Source organism: Apaloderma vittatum, unplaced genomic scaffold (genome assembly GCF_000703405.1).
Source record: "Apaloderma vittatum isolate BGI_N311 unplaced genomic scaffold, ASM70340v1 scaffold8228, whole genome shotgun sequence".
Taxonomy (NCBI): Eukaryota; Metazoa; Chordata; class Aves; order Trogoniformes; family Trogonidae; genus Apaloderma; species Apaloderma vittatum.
In genome coordinates, this window is record NW_009730156.1 from 7,459 (window position 1) to 8,086 (window position 628).

The 628-nt window shown below is 58.6% G+C and overlaps 1 protein-coding gene across 1 annotated transcript in view; it reads left to right on the forward strand.

Moving 5' to 3' along the window:
• The window catches only part of WDR31 (WD repeat domain 31), a 7,276-nt gene that overhangs the window by 5,605 nt on the left and 1,043 nt on the right, over nucleotides 1–628 (forward strand). Inside the window, exon 9 of the mRNA XM_009874679.1 lies at nucleotides 537–620. Coding sequence (XP_009872981.1) covers nucleotides 537–620 — 84 coding nt within the window. The remainder of the gene's footprint in view (nucleotides 1–536; nucleotides 621–628) is intronic.

Sequence of the window (628 nt, forward strand, 5' to 3'; positions counted from 1 at the left end):
CACCCCGAGCGGAGCTCGGCACGGGATCAGCATCTCAGCACCTCAGGGCTTTTTAATAATAGACCCAAAAGGACTGATGTGGTCACGAGTGCTTACTTCTCTTTTGGAGCTTATCAAAACTGCACATTGAGCGTAGCACAGCCCTTAGGAAAAAATTTTCTGGACCATAAGCACTTTGAGAGAAAAAGGAATGTTGGAAACACCTTCATGCAAGCCCTGAAGCTCACTCCATCCATCCAACCCTGCTTCCTCTCCAGGGAAGGGGCAGATCCTGACCTCAGCCTGGCTGAGTTAGCTGGCTGCTGCCCAACCAGGCAACACACACATTCCCCCACCGGGCTGGGGGGGTCTCTCTTCCAGCAGGCACGGCCCGATGCGTGGGGCTGTGGGGACGCGGGACAGCGAGGGGTGCTGCTCCCCTGCCTCAGGGATGCCGAGGGATGCGCGTGGGCAGAGCCAGGAGCCGGGGGTTGATGTGGTCACGTCTCATCTCAGCAAAACGAGTGTCCTGACCGACTTCTCTGTTCCCTCCTCAGCATGCCTGGCCACGCTGCTCCTCGAGGGATCGGGCCCACTGGCCTCGCTGGCTGCTTGCGACAGCTCCATGCTGCTCTGTGCCAGTTCCAAC